Source organism: Mus pahari, chromosome 23 (assembly GCF_900095145.1).
Source record: "Mus pahari chromosome 23, PAHARI_EIJ_v1.1, whole genome shotgun sequence".
In the NCBI taxonomy this organism is placed as follows: domain Eukaryota; kingdom Metazoa; phylum Chordata; class Mammalia; order Rodentia; family Muridae; genus Mus; species Mus pahari.
Genome location: NC_034612.1, coordinates 7,708,811 through 7,725,196, shown reverse-complemented (window position 1 = coordinate 7,725,196; position 16,386 = coordinate 7,708,811). Strand labels below are relative to the sequence as shown.

The following is a 16,386-nucleotide window of genomic DNA, read 5'->3' as shown; positions in this document are numbered from 1 at the left end:
AGCTGGGTGTGGTGGCGCACGCCTTTAATCCCAGCACTTGGGAGGCAGAGGCAGGCGGATTCCTGAGTTCGAGGCCAGCCTGGNCTACAGATTGAGTTCCAGGACAGCCAGGGCTACACAGAGAAACCTTGTCTTGAAAAAAACACAACACAACACAACACAAAACAAAAACGGAAACAAACAAAACCAAAAGCAAAACTTCCAGATGACAATTGAATTAGGAAACTACTTGAACTGGAAAGTGGTTTTACTTTCTGGACAGAAGCTTGCATATACCGGTGTCCACCTGCTAGGGAGAGCTTGGGAATTCTGATATTCTGACCACACCCCAGACTGACAGTGTAAGAATCCTATGGACTGGGGCCCTGCCACCATGAAACTCTCCAGGTCACCCCAGCAAGGCTGATGACCCAGGACACCAGGGAATATTCATTTTTCATGTTTTTTTGAAACAGGGTCTCATGTAGCCCAGGCTGGCCTGGAACTGGCCATGTAGCAGAGGACAGCCCTGACTTCCTAGTTCTCTTAATTCTACCTTCCAAGCACAGGATTACAGGCACAGGTTACTGTTTAGGTTCAACAGCCTAAACATAGTGCCGGTCTCTGAGTTCTAATCTCATTCTTCACTGAAAGACTGTGTGATCCAGACTCCTCGGGTTCTCTGTAACCTCCTTGGAAACAAGATGGACAGTTCCAAAGTGCCATTAGGACATTTGCTAACAAATACAAGATAACAACAACAACAACAACAAAAATACTCCCCCAAATAACGTAGGGCTGTGGAGACAGCCCAGTGGCAGAGACCTGGCCTAATGGGCTCAGGGACTGGGGTCCAACCCCAGTATCGTAGACACAAACAGGAAAACAAAACCAAGCAAACACAATACACCAAGAACCCCAATCTTCCCCAGCACACACACCCCCTGCCTGGCTTCTGCCACCAGCGATTCACACCCAGCACTCCTCAATGGCCTGATCGGACCACCCTGGTCCAAAATAGTCAAAAGAAATACATCTGTACGCAGCATGCAAAGCCATTTCTCCGGCCACTGTTGCTTAAACTGTAGCCTTACAGCCATTTGCATAGCACCTATACAGTGTCTCCAATCATATGTCAGCTGCAGAGGGTTCCAATATACAGGAGGCTCAGTGTAAACACCACAGAGTTTTAAGTATGGGGCTTGGGTATCTGAGGGGTGTGTGTTTCTGAATATGTATGGGTGTCTCCATGCACAAATGTATGTGCGTCTGAGCACACATGCATGCATGTTCATGAAGAGACCAGAGAGTAGCCTCCGGTGTCTGTAGTTCTTCAGGGGCCGTCCATCTTGTTTACTGAGGCAGGCTCTCACACTGGCCTGGAACTTTCCAAGTAGGCTAGGCTTCTGCCAGCGAGCCCCAGAGATTCACCTGTCTCTACTCCCCCTTGTCCTGAGATCATGTGTAACCACTACCATGCCTGGCATGTAAAAATGTGAGCTCTGGCGATTAAACTCAGGTCCTCAAGCTTTGGGTGGGAGGCACTTGACCTACAGAGTCATCTCTCTGTCCATCTGCAGATTTTCACATCGGAAGGGGCCCCCGAGAATGTTCTGTGGATGTCACGGGAAGGCTCGAGTGCAAGGTGCTCACACGGTGTTCTCTGTGGTGGCGGTTGTGCTATTTGCTGCTTCAGGCCTCGCTAGGAAAGACACAACTGCTTCTGGCATTTCTAGATTTACCAGGACTGCAGTTCTGTCCCAACACATCCAATCTCCCAACTCCCCAAAGCTGCAGAGCATTGTCTTCTATTCCCACATTTGGGGACCATCGAGGGACCTCACCTCCAGGATGTTGTATCGCGAGTTGTCACAGTAATCACGGACGCCGATCTCCGTGCCCATGTACCAGCCACTAAAGGGACAGGCGCTGAACTCCAGGCCCCCGATCTCCAGCAGCATGTTAGACACAGCAGGGAGGCCGTACCATTTGAGCCCCAGGTCCTTAAACCAGTCAAACCTGCAGAGAGCAACATGGCCCTGCTCAGCATGCGGCCGGTATCTCCTGAGCAGCATCTTCAGGATGGAAATGCTTCAGGCCCAACACCAACTGGGACCACGCACAAACCCCGAGTATTGATGGTTCCTTCTCCCTATTATCTCCTCTTTCCCACATCTTCATTTTTTTTGTTTTTTGTTTTTTTTGTTTTTTTTTTGAGACAGGGTTTCTCTGTATAGCCCTGGCTGTCCTGGAACTCANGCGCCACCACACCCGGCCCACATCTTCATTTTTAAATCTATGCTCACTCCCCAGCTAGATGTTCCTCGCTCTGGGAAACCTTCCCAGGATCCCATTGGGTCCAGGTGACCTCATGTTTCCCCTTTGCTGTGCTTTCTTGGAACTATTTTAGGAGTTATTGGTCTATGGTCTTCTCCTCTTTGACACCAACCACAGAGGCAGGGACAGAATGAGGACCCCAAAGCTGTTTGAACAGGCCTAGAAGTGGACACAGATAAGCCAAGTGCACCCAAGGATCTGCTTGTGTTGCAATGGATCAGGTGCCTCAGACAGGCGTTCTCAGTCCAGGGAAGACTCAGGTAAGGCAGGTGGAGTACCAGTCCCAGGGGCAACCTTCTGGGTGGGGCCCCCCAGCGATGGAGCCAACAAGATCAGCACTGCTATTTGTGTACGAGGTATTTGAAAAGAATCCGCACTTAAAAAAAAAAACAACCCTCTTTAAATAGTCCCTCCTGTGTGACTTCCTTAACTCGCCAGACCCTCATGTCAGGTCTGAGCTAATCCTGTGTTTATTTAAGAAGTTGAGATGTAGCTCATCGCAGATTAAAAATAATTAACTGGATTTTTAAGATCTATTTTGTGTATGACTTAAGTTTCTTAGCAACCTCCCTCTGGGTTTAGCCCCTGGTCTAGCACCTTAGGGTGGTGTTCCTTCATTCATTTCCTAATTACATTTATATGTGTGTGTGTGTGTGTGTGTGTGTGTGTGTGTGTGTGTGTGTGTGTGCCAGAGGACAGTTTATAGGAGTCAGCTCTGGCCTTCCACTGTGTGGGCCCTGGTATCGAACTCATGAAGTCAGGCTTGGCAGCAAGCTCATTTCCCAGCTGAGCCACCTCACTAGCCTAGCTTGTCTTTCACACTGGGAGTGCACATGCTTCTCTGACCTTGGTCTCCTAGCTACTTCTGGGCTCCAGATTCTGTCTGAACTTGCTTCACCCAGGGACAGACATTGTATGCAGCTTCCTCTCTATTGGATGTCTGTGTCTATAGCGAGACAGTAGGTATGTCTCATCTTGTGACCCCTCCCAAGGGCTGGGCAGAGGGCAGGTCATGGGGTTGCTTAGCAACAGATGCATCTGGTGGTCCTGGCTGGCTCAGAAGAACCCTCTTATCCCAGGCTGACAGCCAGGATGGGACCCAGGGCCCTCTTGCTGTCTGTTGAAGCTATAGAGAACCTGGGGTGGGAGAAGCATAAGATGGACAGAGGAGGTAATGGGGGGGGTACCCCCCTCTCCCGAGAGCACTCCCTCTTACTTGGGATGCCTGATGGGTACTTCCAGCACCAGCTCTGGGGGGATCTGGAAGAGTTCAGGGTCATTGCCATTGGCCTGGAGCAGGAGAGGCAGCACATCGAACCGGCCTCTTGGGGGTTTCCAGCCCTGCTGTATACAGATCTGCAAACAGAAACCTCAGTCACATCTCCGCCCCTGCCCCCCCCCCCCAAAACACGGCACACAGCGGGCAGGCATGGGGGAGGGGGAGGGGGCAAACGGAGGTCTTCATGCAAGCCCTCTGAGGCATCTCAGTTATGAGTGCTGCTTCAAAAAAATAAGAGCCACCTTGACAAGCTCTGTCTGACCTCAGCATAGAACCAGGGCAGCTTCTCCAGGGGACACACGTCAGCCTGATCCAGAAAGGGTCTCCTGTGCCGTGCCAGCTGTGCACACGAAGGGATTGAGGGCTGAGTCTCACGGACTGTGGCATCCTCCACGGGCTAGCTTTTAATGTGTGGTGTTGTTAAGTGTAACAAGAGATAAAAGGAAATCTCCAGTGTCGTGGCTCTCTGCAGAAAACACGCGCACAGCTGTCCCAGTGAGATGCAGAAGACAGACGCAGGAGATGAAATGTTTCGGAAGCTTCATTAAGAAAGAACAACTCGGAAGTGTGGCTCATTTCATTAGCACTCACTTTTTGTTTTCTTTTGTTTTGTTTTTCTAGACAGGGTTTCTCTGTGTAGCCCTGGCTGTCCTGGAACTCACTCTGTAGACCAGGCTGGCCTCGAACTCAGAAATCTGCCTGCCCCTACTTCTCAAGTGCTGGGATTAAAGGCTTGCGCCACCACTGCTCAGCTAACACTCACATTTTAAACTGTGAATTTTAAATCCAACAATGTACCTCATATGAATAATTAATAATGGATTGGGATTTTAATCAGAAGTTTGATACTAAGGTTAAATAAGACAACTCTTGCTCATTTACTAGGTATATTAAGATTATGTTTAAGGAATATAATAAGGTGCATTAAATATCAATATTGGTTTATTAATTATATACATTTTATTACTTCTCTTTCTGTGGTGTATGTATATTGTGTAAGTGTTTATGCATGTAGGCTTTCCACATTATTTTGAGATAAGGTCTTTTAATAAAATACCTGTATTATTATTAATCATTATTATTATTATTACTATTATTTAGTTGATGTATGCGGATGTTTTGCTTGGGTATATGTCTACACACCAGGTGCATCCCTGGAGCCTGTGGTGCCCAGAAGAGGGCGTTAGATTGCCTTAAATTGGCATTATAGACAGTTGTGATATGGGCCATGGGAATTGAACCAAGGTCCTATAGAAGAACCATCAGTGTTCCTAACCTCAGAACCATCTCTCCAGCCCAGAGGGTCTCACTATGCAGCCCTGGCTATCCTGGCTCTGTGTAGACCAGGCTGGCTTCAGAACCCCAGAGGTTCATCTGCCTCTAACTCCAGGGTGCTGGGCCTGAAGGTACCATGCTAGGCTCCACCATATTTTCTGAGACACGGCCTCTGGTTAGAATACGATCCATCCTCCTGTCTCCGGCTCCTCTGTGCTGACATGACAGGTACGTGTCACTACGCTCAGCTCTTTACCCGGTGCTGGGATCTCTGTGCAGCCAGCCCTTTACCCACTGAGCTGCCTCTTCAGCCTCAGTTTTGCTTTGAGACAGAGTCTCATGAAGCTCAGGCTGGCTTCACACTCACGGCCCTTCCACCTCAGTCTCCCGAGTTTCGGGTATACAACAGGCACGTACCACCACCGTGCCTCGTGAGGGAGGACAAAATTATTGGCGTGAACACATTCAAATATGATATTTAATAGCAAAATTGGACATATTTAATCCAGTAAGTTTCCGAATTTATCAGCTTGCTAATCTGCTCCACCCCATTATAAGTACTCTACTATTCTAATTTCAAAATACGCTCAACATTGAGATGATAATGGGGGTGGATGGGTGGAGAGGCATCACAGAAGTTAGTAGCGTTACCTACTCTTCTGGAGGAGCTGGTTCAATTCTCAGCACCCATGTGGGAACTCACAACTGTAATTCCAGCTCCAGGGGCTCTGACGTCCTCACACTAATGCTTATATAATAAAATTAAATAAATAATTTTTAAAGACTATTCTGCTTTTTGGTTTCTTTGTTTGTTTGTTTGTTTGTTCGTTTGTTTGTGTTTTGTGGTCACCTTGGAGATCTCTTGGTTGGGGTGAGTTGCGAAGCAAGCTTACATCCACTTGCATGCATGGTCACAATCAGGGCAATGGTACCAGGGCTCTAAATAACTGTGTAGCCAGGTTTGGGGGGGGGTGTTTCTTTGTGCTGCGTGAGCAGAAGCCAGGAGAACGGATGCTGGCCATGGAAGGTTCTGGACACAGATAGGGGAGAAAGAGTTGCGGTCCACAGTCATGTTCAGCTAAGCAGGAGGCAAGGTCAGCCAACTACATGCTTAGCAGTTAGCGCTCTGCCAAGTGGAACGGAGTCTGGGGAGCTTGGCCCGGACTCCGAGTGCACAGGTGTGCCTCCCGGTTGCCCTGGTTACAGCCAGTCTCGGGATTATCACATTTCAATGAGAAAAGCCTTATGCATATGAAGTTGACACGCCAGGAAGAGGGGAAAAGCAGGGTGTGTGTGTGGGATGCGTAAATGGGGACCCGGGCGTTAGCGTCTGTCTGCTGTGGTGTACCAGTGGTGTACCAGTGGGGCAGAGTACATTTGAAAGTGTCTCTTCCCCGAACTGTGCATCGTCTGCTTGGGAGGGACCCTGGGAGGGGGGATGGGCACTCTTGGTTCTCTTGGTAGCCTTTGTCAACTTTTGGTTCCCAGGATTTAGGTATAGTGATGTCTGGGATAGTTGAGACTGACAGTCAAGTCGGGCTAACTCAACACACTGCCCCTGCTTCTAAGAGATCCCTCTTTCTGCTGCTGCTTCCTAGGTGGTGGGAGTAAAGGCATGTGTCACTGAACTGGCTCCAGCTCAAACTATTGATCAGAACACGAAGGAGCCATATAGGTCAGCCCAGGAAAGGTGGTCCTGGTATGTGACTTCTCTGAACAACATTGCTATTGGTGGGAGCCTGGGGGACCTTCCTTGGGGTCCTAGCCATTCCTTCATTCATTTAATAGTTTAGGATCGGTGCTTGGCATTGACAAGTGGATTTCAACTCTGAAAGGAGACAGACGCTTCCACAGGGAGGGGTTGGGGGAACCAAAGGGGTTCCTGTGATGGATTTGTGGGTGGTCACAGGCAAGAGCATGGTCTGGAGTGGCTCCTGTGTTCCTTGCTGGCTGGACCCTTCAGGGTAGAAAGGTTAAACTGGAAAAGCACGGGGGGGGGTGCGGGTGGGGGTTGGGGGAGGGGGAAACGGGTTCACAGAGAGTCCAGCAGGAATAGGCTTGGGGCATCCAGGCTCACCTCCGTGAACTCCACATTAGCTGGATCACCCAAGGTAGAGCCATCTGGCTGCTTGTAGCCAGCATAGCGGATGAGCTGCGAGTTCCACACGCGGAAGTCATGCTTGCCGTCAGTCCTCTGAGGGAATATAGTGATGGCCGACCTTGGGAGAGGAGAGAGGACAACGGGAAGAAGTCACCAGGGTGGGGACTGGCCCCTTGGAGGAAGGACACAGTGACAAAGCTGGAGATCGGATGTCCAGGTCTCCAGCTAGAGGAAGGAGCCACGTTAGCAGCTCCTCCAACAGAACTCTTGGTCTGTGCAAGGTGTGTGTGATACACACACACACACACACACACACACACACACGCACATGTACACAGACGCACATGCGCACGCACACGTACCCTATATGAACGCTATCTTGTATCCCTCACTTGGAATTCCTCTCTGCTGTCACACACTATTCCCACAAACAGCTTCCTAGCTGGGGCTCACCTGACCCTACCTTCTGAGCACGTCCTGTAGGTCTTTCTCTCTAAGCGTTTGCTACTGCGCGGCAGGATGTCACCGATCCAAGAGGATGAGGCTAGACCCTGGGCTGGAAGTAATTCATGGAACCATTCCCCGTGAATGTTCTACATCTCTTAGTGAAAACTCTCTGTAGCACGTGGGAGACCACAAAACCCAGAAGCCAGCTGCCTTCCCTCTGGCACCAAGACACACGGCTATGTCTACAGGTGGCCACCAGCCAGAGCCTGTTGGGGCGCACCTACATTTAAGAAACCTGTTTGTAAACAGCAGAGCCACATGTCGTGAGTCGGGTGTGAAACTCACTTTCTGTGTAGGAACAGAGACGGAGGGGCGTGGGAAGCATGACCACACCTCCCTCGCCTGCTTCCCGGGGGGGGGGGGGGGGACTCAGACACCTGCGGGCAGTTTGAAGGCTGGTGCCGCCTGGGCAGAAGTAATGTCTTCTGAGTGGCTTTTAGACCCGAGGTTTCAAACTTAAGAGAGAATCCTAAGTGCTCAGGTTTTCGATGAGCTCTCCTGAGGCTCCCCATCCCACAGCAGCAGGATTCGAGGTGACCCCTCCACTTGCCGGCTCATAGTGTCCTTGGGACACCACCGCCAGAACAGCCCCTAAGCAACCTGAGGGCCTAGCCTTGGTAAGGCCTGACATCCACGGCTTAGAATATGTTTAGGATCGGTGCTTGGCATTGACAAGTGGATTTCAACTTTGAAAGGGGACAGACGCTTCCATAGGGAGGGGTTGGGGGAGCCAAAGGGGTTCGTGTGATGGATTTGTGGGTGGTCACAGGCAAGAGCAAGACTCTGTCTGCCTGCCTGCCTGTCTGTCTGTCTCTGCCTTTCTGTCTGCCTGCCTGTCTGTTTCTGTCTCTGTCTCTCTGCCTCTCTCTGTCTTTGTCTGCCTGTCTCTATCTCTCTGTCTCTCTCTCTGTCTCTTTGTCTCTGTCTCTCTGTTTCTGTCTCTGTCTCTCTGCCTGTTTCTGTGTCTGTCTGCCTGTCTGTTTCTGTCTTTGTCTCTCTGCCTCTCTCTGTCTTTGTCTGCTTGTCTCTATCTCTCTGTCTCTTTGTCTCTGTCTCTCTGTTTCTGTCTCTGTCTCTCTGTCTGCCTGTTTCTGTGTCTGTCTGCCTGTCTGTCTGTCTGTCTGTCTCTGCTGTGTGCTCATACATGGAAGCCAGAGGCCTACCCTGCTCTTTGAGACAAGGTCTCTCACCCATCCTGGAGGGACAGCAAGCCTCAGGAATCCCCACTTCCACTTCCCAGCACTGGAGATGGCAAGCACTCTTTAAAACCATGGGTTCTGGGTTCCAGCTCAGACCTCCATGCTGGCGAGGCAACCACCTTATCAAGTGAGCTAGCTTCCTCTGTGGCCACTTGCTGGAAAGTTCTCTGACACTCTATCAGGGAGAGGCTACTTAGGAGAGCCCTAAAATGAATTCCTCATACACAAACGACTTCTGTTCCTACTCATGGCTTAGGCAGAAAGGAAATCCATGCCTGAGGCAGACAAGTCCCTTCTGTGTGAGCTCAGGGGAAACCCAGGATGGGGGTGGGGGTAGGGGTCTATGGGAATATCCCGGAAATAGCCTCGGGTGTTTCTGAGTTGGGACCGCTTCGATTCTCAGCAGTGGGGAACAGATGTCACCAGCGGGATTGACAAGTGCAGTCAGCTGTGGAGGGGGACTCAGCCGTGAGGGAGCAGCTGAGGCCAGAGTGGAAGTCACAGACCAAGTTACCCCCTGCCTTAGCTGGCTCCCTGCAGGCTACGTTCTTTGTATGGGTACAAGAGTCCAAGGTGGGGCGGGAAGGAGGGGGGGATGCAGAACCGGAAGGCACAGTGCTGGGGGCAGAATGGGAGGCAGCCATAGCAGGGTGGGATGCTGTGAGCATTGGCTCTACTCAAAATTGGGAGTTTCTTCTTTCCAGGAATCCTAGCTAGTTTCCTGTCCTCTCTGCGGGTGACAGGGAACTAGAGTCCAGCCAGACTCTCAGTTTTTGTTGTTCTTTTCTGTTCCAGCAGAGGAAGGGCAGGGAAGAAGAATGCCAGGCTATTTCAGCCAGCTGGGCCACCTCCCCAGAAGGGGACAGCCTTTCCCCCTGGCAGCTGAGGCACCTCCAGGACCAGGATCTTATGGTGCAGCGATATCACCCCACTCCATTCCACCCAGCAGGGCACCTCACCTGAGGTTCCCTTTGTTGGTGGCGTACTTGACATGGTTACAGATGTAGTTGAACATGCCGTGGGCTGTGGTGCAGTCTCGGGCATCGAACACCTGTGGAAAGTGCATGATGGGAGTGCGGGCTGCCTCCTTTCTCCCTGGCAGCCCCATGGCACAGTGCCTTTCCAGGGGTCCCTGAGCCCACTGCTGTCTTGGTCAGCCAGCCCCCCTATCCTTGAAGTCTAGGTTGCATTTTGTATTGCCCTTTATTTTTTTATGCTGGTAACAGAGGAAATGGTCATGATGGATATGTGTAGAGGGCAAATGTAACGGAAGGAGTGAGCCGGGCTGGTTATGTTTTCTGTAGGGCCACCAGGCATTTAAAAACAAGCAACCATCGAATAATCTAGAAGAGAGGGTAGAGGTGGGGGCTTGCGAGACCCCGCTCTGTCCTGAGGAGCTACTGGCAGTTGATGGCTCCTCGCTCTCTCTGATGGCATAGCTCTGGAAAGGTGATCATGTTCCAATGACTAAGCCCACCCCCCACCCCACCCCCCTCATGCCAGCAGCCACTAATCAAAGTCAGCTGCTCACAGAACATAAAAATAAAACATAGGACGCTGAAGGAGAAAGGGTCAGTTGGGAAGGGGACTGAACATGATCAAAATACTTCGTATAACTGAAACTGTCATGACAAAGCCCATGAGTACGTATCACGTATGCTAACACAGTGCATGGAACAGAAAGCCTGATCCTACAAACCAATCGACTTGTAACATTAAGCTACTCCCGAGCACAGACTCAGACCAGGGACACAGAAGTGAACTCCTTCAGGCAGGCACAAGGAAAAGGGAGCGGTGGGGTCTGCGGCGAAGAGGACAGCCTGAATTCTACTGAGAGGCGTGGCAGTTTTAGTCAATAAAGAGCAGCGTTCAAAGCTCCATCTGCCCCCTGGCTTGTTCCCTCCCAGAGGGTCTCCCAGATGGCTGAGTGTCACCACCTACCTGCAGCTTGGACCACTGGATCCTGCCCACACAGCGAGAGGCGTTCCGCCAGGCGTGCTTGGCTCCGTAGATGAGCTCCGTATCCTTGAGCTGATAGGAGCTGGTACTCTCGATCTCCTTGTTCACCTCCTCCAGCCTGTCCATGTGGGCCTTGGAGCCAAACCTAAGGAAGGAGGAACAGGAGGGGGGCTGCCATGTGATGGCCTGGAAGTGTTCTGTGTGTGTGTGTGTGTGTGTGTGTGTGTGTGCAGGTGCCCAAGTGAGTATGTGTGCATGCATGCATGTGCATGTGTGTACTGGTGGGGGTGTATGTACAAGTGTGTATGCATGTGTGTGTATATGTGTAGGTGCATGTGTGTATGCATGTGTGTGTATATGTGTATGTGCATGCGTGTGGGGGTGCATGTGTGTATGTGTGCACACATATGTGTGTATGCATGTGTGCATATTGTATGTATGTGTACATGTGTGTGTGGTTGTATGTGGATTTTATATGCATATGTGTGCATGTGTGTGCATATGTGTACGTGCACATATGTGTACATGTGTGCATGTGTGTGGGTACGTGTGCAAGTGTGCATGCATATGTGCATATGTGTGTGCATGTTTGCATGTGCATGTTTATGTATGTATACATGTGTATGTGAGTTTGTGTGTAAGTATGCATGCATATGTGTGTATACACCTGTGTGTGTGCTTGTATACATGTGTCTGAGCATTTATTAAAGGTTCGGAGCTCTGTGCTACTACCAGGTGATGGAGCCTTTATGGTGGGGAACAGTGAGTGTCTTCTTCTAATTCTCCCCATGTTACTTTTTGAGGCAGGGAGTTGTCAGTGAGCCCCAGGGATCCGCTTGTCTCTACTCCCCACCGCTGGAGTTGCAGACACATCCCAACATGCTCTGCTTTCACAAGGGCACTGGGAGTCTGACCTCAGATCATCACACGTGCATGGGGAGCATTTCCCCCACTGGTGCAGCCGCCCAGCCCCCTGCACTTGCCTCTTGATGGAGGAGTAGTATTGGTCGAGAAATTCTTTGGCTAGAGGGAAGAGCTGGTCCTTGGAGCGGACATCTTCTGACTTCCGTATGTGATGCGATGGCAGCATGATGGAGCCCATGCAGATGTGCTCTGTGCACCCCGTTTCCTGGAGGCCAAGAGGGATGTGGGTGAGCGTCTGGCTTCTCCCCACCAGGCTTGCCAGGTGTCATGACTGAGAACCTAGGTGCTTAAGTTGTTTGCCCTAGTCAGTTAGGGAAAGAGCTTTCTCACTGGGACACACAGCCACGGTGCAAGAACCTAGTGTTTATCTGCCTCTGCCATATCTACCTGTAGCCTCTATTATCAATCATCTATCCAACTCTACCTATCTACCTATCATTTATCATCTGTATATCATCTGTCATCTATCTATATATATCTATCTATGTATCTATTTATCATCTATGTATCTATTTATCTATGTACCTATGTATCTATTTATCATCTATCTATCTATCATCTATGTAGCTCTCTATGTATTTATCTATGTATCATTTATCTATATATCTATTTCTCATCTATGTATCTATCATCTATGTATCTATATATCTATTAATCATCTATGTATCTATGCATCTCTGTATCTATCTCTGTATCTATCATTTATCATATGTCACTCATCCATCATCTACCTATCACCTATCTATCATCTATTATCAATCTATCAATAATCTATCTATATGTTTATCTACTAATCTTCCATCTATCATCTATTAATTCTATTACATATCATCTATCTATCTATCTATCTATCGTCAAGTTTTTGTTTTAAGGCAGCATCACATGTAGCCCAGGCTGGCCTTCAGCTCACTGTACACTTGAGGTTGGCCCTGAGTACCTCTCCTGAGATGCATCCTGTCCCTCACCCCTTATATACAGGTTGGTCTGGACCTATAGAATGTAGGAAGAGTGACCCTGGGCCATCTGCAAGCCTAGGACTCAAGAAGTCTTGTATGTGAATAGAAAATAGACCTTGTATACTTCTGCAGCCCTGGGGACAGACTTAAGCTTGCTTCCTGGAAGAGGAGAGGCCACCCAGAACAGAATCTTCTCTGCCAGGGGCATCCTGGAGCAGCCTGGCCTGAGCTCATCTTGGGTGACTGCAGGTATATGAGACCCATATACTTGGTGTCATCTTGGGTGACTGCAAGTATATGAGGCCCATATACTTGGTGTCTGCTTGTTACATGCATTAGCTGACAGAGACAAAATTCCTTCAAGAGGCTCGTATTTTAACAAAAACAGAAGGCGAAGGGTGGGAATGTTGAGTACTAACAATCTGGTATGGAACAAGAGTCCACAGTGTGAAATGTAGGAAGGGCTGGCTCAGTGCCCCGTCCATGATCACACTGGAAGAGGCAAAGAATGCTCAAGGACCCTCCAATTCTGCTGTGTGCAAGTTGCTCACCTAGAGAGGCTTTAGCTGATGGCATAGCTCATTGGTAGTGCATCCAGGAAGGTGTGAGGCAACACCAGCTGTGACCCTCTCTGGCTGTCACAGTGTAGGTGGGGACTCTGGCCTCTCATGGGGGTGGGCTACAGGAAGCATTTATCACAATCACATTGCTACACACAGGATCTCCAACACAGATGCCGCCCCCTGCCCCCCCCCCCGCCTCCTGTGAGGTGAGTTAGTCCCGATGACACTCACCAGCGTGCTCTTCAGGTGCAGGGTGTCAGTGAGGACCACATCTGTCTCCCAGTTCTTGACCTTAAGGAAGCGAGGGCACCTGGAAGGACTGCCGTTCTTCGTAGGAGACTGTTTACCCGAGGCCGGAGACTGGGAAGGAGAAGGAAGGCGTCAGATGAGGGCCGTGGGGTCTTAATGGAGATGTGAAGACTTTTCTTCTTCTAGAGTTTTCTCTGGGTCACCTGCTGCCTTCCCAAAGAGAAGGGCCCAAGTGACAGGTGCAAGGTTCCCTGAGACCAACAGCTTTGTCTTTTTCCATAGGGAAAAAAGATGTTCCACAGCGTGGAAAAATGTCACAGATTAGATCCGGGGGCAAGGAGGCAGAGGATCAAAGGTGACCTCTTTAATGTCTGTCATAGAGTCAAGACTATCTAGAATAGACTTAAATTCTAATATTCAGAATACCACATTGAGACCTGGTGGATGTTTGTTGAGTTTATCAACGACGGAGCAGAAACTACCAGGCTTTGAATGTGGTCCTTAGAGCTGTAGAAACCCAGTTGTTTGCAGGTAATGTAGGGAGGAGGTGGGTCTGACCTGTGTGACTCATACATGTCTGAGAGTTCTACATCTTTATCTGAAGGCTGCTAGCAGAAGACTGGCTTCCAGGAAGCTAGGATGAGGGTCTTAAAGCCCATGCCCACAGTGACACACCCACTCCAACAAGGCCACACCCACTCCAGCAAAGACCACGCCCACTCCAGCAAAGGCCACGCCCACTCCGATAGGACCACCCCGCCAAACAGTGCCACTCGCTGAGCCAAGCATATTCAAACCATGACAATATCTGCGGTTCAACTCCCAAGCTCTCACAGGCACACCATCTTAGTTCCTAACTCACAGCCAAACACACTCCGTGAACGGACATTGGAGACACAGCCACAGCCGTGTTCTTAACCTTTTGAAACAGGAGAGAAAGAATCGATACTAAGGTGAGGTAGGCTGAGACTAGAAAGGAGAGCTGGGGATGCAGGGTATGTGGAGGATTCAGGTGAGCGCCAGGGTCCGTGGTCACAATGAGCTTGTGAAGGTCAAAGGACCAGGGGTCTGGGTATGTGTGCACCCAGCACAACCTGCAGGTGAGTGTGTGTGTGTGTGTGTGTGTGTGTGTGTGTGTGTGCACAAGCGCACATGTGTGTAGAGTCAGAGGACAACCTTGGGCATCATCTCAAGCACCATGCCCCTTATTTTGAACCTCAGGGAATCCATCCATCTCTATTTCTCCAAGTGTAAGGTGCAAGTTCAAGTTACAAGCACCGTATCCGACTTTCTAGTTTGTTTATTTTTAGCTTGGGTTCCAGGGGCTGAACTGCGGCAGCCAGTAGTCTAGGTGGGTCTGGAGCTTTTATGCTCCTTCATCTGCCTCCCAAGCACTGGAGTGAGAGGCAAGAGTCACCAGGACCAGGACTTGTGTAATGATTCCATGAGCTTGAGTGTATATACACTTGCATGCCCTGTCTACACCTGCACTCCCTGTACACACCTGCATGCCTTGTGTATAACTGCCCATTCTCATATCTTTTGTTTTGGGATTTGAACTTACTATGTAGCCAAGGATGACCCTGAACATCTGATCTTCCTGCCTCCACCTTCAGAGTGCAGGGGTCACAGGTGTGCACCACACTCCTGTCTTCATCTTCATATCGTATACATACCTACATAAAGATTCAGATGATCCAGTTGTCTCCTTGTATCTCTAGAGATGGGTGCTAGAACCCCATGGATACCAGAATAATAGTCTCTCAGTCCCTCAAATTAAGAAAAAAAAAAGCCATCTTATTGGCCTACAACCCATGCACCCCCTCTTACAAATATTGGGTAAATAGTTCTAATGTTATGTAGTTTAGGGGAATACGACAAGAGAAAAAGTCTGTGCATACTTAGTACACACACACATACATACACATACATATGTACATATAAACACATATACACATACACATTCATACACATACACAACACATACACACTCATACACACACATACACACACTCATACACACACACACGCACACGGACACACCAGTTTTGGGGAAATAGACAGGGACCTATCCACACTAGGCCAGGGCTTTACCACTGAGCCTCCTCCCCAGCCTCCATCCACAGTATTTTTTTTTTTCCCCTGGATATTTTCAACACACAGCTGGGTGAATCAGTGTATGTGGCTTCAGAGACACAGGAAACTGACTTCCTCATCCGCCTTCCTCTTGTTCAGCTGCCTCTTCCCCAGCTTGTGTGGAATAAGCCTTCGGGGACCTGTCATAAGCTGAGTTATACCCCCCAAGTCTCCATGCCAGAACCCTAATCCTCTGGTGACAGGAGTTTTTGGAGATCACAGAGGCTAAATAAGGTCATCGGGGTGGGGCCTTCATCTGCCAGTTAGCAACCTTCTGAGATTAGTCTCTCTGTCCCCCTTTCTCGCTTTCTCCCTGCCCTAGGTACCTCTCACATATTAGAGACACAATAGGAAAGACCTTTCTACAAGCCAGAATAAGACTCCTTACCTAGTGGTTCTCAGGCTTCCTAAGGCTGCGACCCTTTAATACAGTTCCTCATGTCATGGTGACCCCCCAACCATAAAATTATTTTGTTATTACTTTACAAATGTAATTTTGCCTCTGTTATGAATCATAATGTAAATGTCTGATACGCAGACGGTCTTAGGCCACCCCTGTGAAAGGGTTGTTTGACTCCCAAAGGGGTTGCGACCACAGGCTGAGAAACGCTTCCTGTCCAGAACCAGGCCACCCTGGCAGCCTGATGGCAGACTTCAGCCTCCCGTACCCTGGCAGTGAATTTCTGACATCTAAGCTGTCACTTGTGTGGCACCACGTGGGCTCAGCTTGAGCAGACTCACACAAAGTCTTACACATCCTTGGAAATGTGGAGTGACCTGAGGAGTGACCTAAATGTATAGCCAAGGGCTCTGCTCAGATCCTGATTTAGCTGGGACCGAGAATCATGTAAAGCGACTTGGCTTGAGTAAGTGGGCTGCCGGAAGCCAGGGGCAAGTAATAGAGGAGCCTAGACTTTTTTTT

General features: G+C 49.5%; 1 protein-coding gene across 3 annotated transcripts in view; it reads right to left on the bottom strand.

The window, feature by feature from the left end:
• Nos1 (nitric oxide synthase 1) overlaps positions 1 to 16,386 on the bottom strand; it is a 118,059-nt gene that overhangs the window by 53,038 nt on the left and 48,635 nt on the right. For all 3 annotated transcript variants that reach the window (XM_029533810.1, XM_029533811.1, XM_021186811.2), the window contains exons 4-10: positions 13,311 to 13,439; positions 11,620 to 11,765; positions 10,619 to 10,781; positions 9,637 to 9,728; positions 6,948 to 7,089; positions 3,533 to 3,672; positions 1,824 to 1,998 (exon numbers count right to left, since the gene is read on the bottom strand). In XM_029533810.1, the coding sequence (XP_029389670.1) occupies positions 1,824 to 1,998; positions 3,533 to 3,672; positions 6,948 to 7,089; positions 9,637 to 9,728; positions 10,619 to 10,781; positions 11,620 to 11,765; positions 13,311 to 13,439 (987 nt within the window). The remainder of the gene's footprint in view (positions 1 to 1,823; positions 1,999 to 3,532; positions 3,673 to 6,947; positions 7,090 to 9,636; positions 9,729 to 10,618; positions 10,782 to 11,619; positions 11,766 to 13,310; positions 13,440 to 16,386) is intronic.